This window comes from Penaeus monodon, chromosome 25, assembly GCF_015228065.2.
Source record: "Penaeus monodon isolate SGIC_2016 chromosome 25, NSTDA_Pmon_1, whole genome shotgun sequence".
Lineage (NCBI taxonomy): Eukaryota > Metazoa > Arthropoda > Malacostraca > Decapoda > Penaeidae > Penaeus > Penaeus monodon.
In genome coordinates this window covers 14,516,222-14,517,399 of record NC_051410.1, presented here as the reverse complement: position 1 = coordinate 14,517,399, position 1,178 = coordinate 14,516,222, and the positions used below count along the sequence as shown (strand labels likewise).

The 1,178-nt window shown below is 47.0% G+C and overlaps 1 protein-coding gene across 1 annotated transcript in view; it reads left to right on the top strand.

Moving 5' to 3' along the window:
- LOC119589065 overlaps positions 1-1,178 on the top strand; it is a gene marked incomplete at its 5' end in the record, with an annotated part of 10,357 nt that continues 9,179 nt past the window's right edge. Inside the window, 1 exon segment of the mRNA XM_037937642.1 lies at positions 1-132. Coding sequence (XP_037793570.1) covers positions 1-132 — 132 coding nt within the window.

Below are 1,178 nucleotides of genomic sequence, written 5' to 3'. Positions count from 1 at the left end.
TGAGCGCTGAAACTCCCCTCAAGGACTTGCCCAAGGTTGACCCCACCCTTAAGGGACAGCTCGAGGGATTCTCCGCCGTAAACCTTAAGAAGACCGAGACGGAGGAGAAGATTCACCTGCCAAACAGGGAGGGTGAGTTTGGGGACTTTTTTCACTTATAGAGAGAGAGGGAAAGAGAACGGCGGGGAATAGAGGACCTGAAAAGTGTGTGTAAGGAAAATTGCTTGGTAGAAAGAGGCAAGATGTGTGAGGAAGGTGAGACGGGCACGAGGACATGAGTGTACTAGAGGCGCCGGGCCGTTGTGTGTTGTGTGCTTCGTCCGGCGGAAGGAGAGCGTAGCTGATCAGGCGGAAATCACCAACTTGGCAGTCTGGAGCCAGGTTTCCCTCCCCTCATAATAATCATCCCCGTCTTTGTTTTCAGAGTAGATGTTTAGGCAGAACGGAATCAAAATGCCATTATAGAACTAGCAGGACCCAGCCACAGTGAATGTAAAAAGCCCATGTCACGGCTGGCCGCAAGCCAAGGTGAATGCTTGATTTGTTTTGGAGTCTGCCTGAGAGGACTTTTGATTTTTTGAATGAAGCGTTTCCAGTCCTTTGTTTTTTTACGCGCAAATACCTTGCGGAATAGCATCCTCTCCTTGTTGTCTTGTGGTTGGTAGGAGAGAAAGCAGAATTGCATTCCCGCGTTGTGACAGAATGCGGCTCCGGCCATCCGAGCAGTTTCCACGCCGTAGATATCTCTAGGCTCCTGCAACATTTTCAGATAGTATCAAGTATCTTTGCAACACGTCGTGCACAGTCGACGAGTTGTCCTAGTAAGTTCATCATTATCGCTTGTCAAAGTATAGAGAATGGCAGCTTGAGCAGGTGCACCTCCACAATGATAACGGTTGTATTTGCTTTGGATAACGGTAATAGTTAATGATACTAGAATGCTTTAGCTACACATCAGGTGCCGGCAAGTTAGTAGCAAAACAGTTGTAGTCAGCCCAAAGTTCTGTAGTAGTATACGAGGTTTAGCTGCTCTTGCATCATCCAACCGCTTATCTCTTGTTAGGATACAAGACTTCCTTGTTGTAGAAGTTGCCATATTTACGCTACCCTTTTATATAATCTACAGTATGTGTAGGAGATGTACATGAACACGGTAACTTGTTGTAGTTAACCCCCCC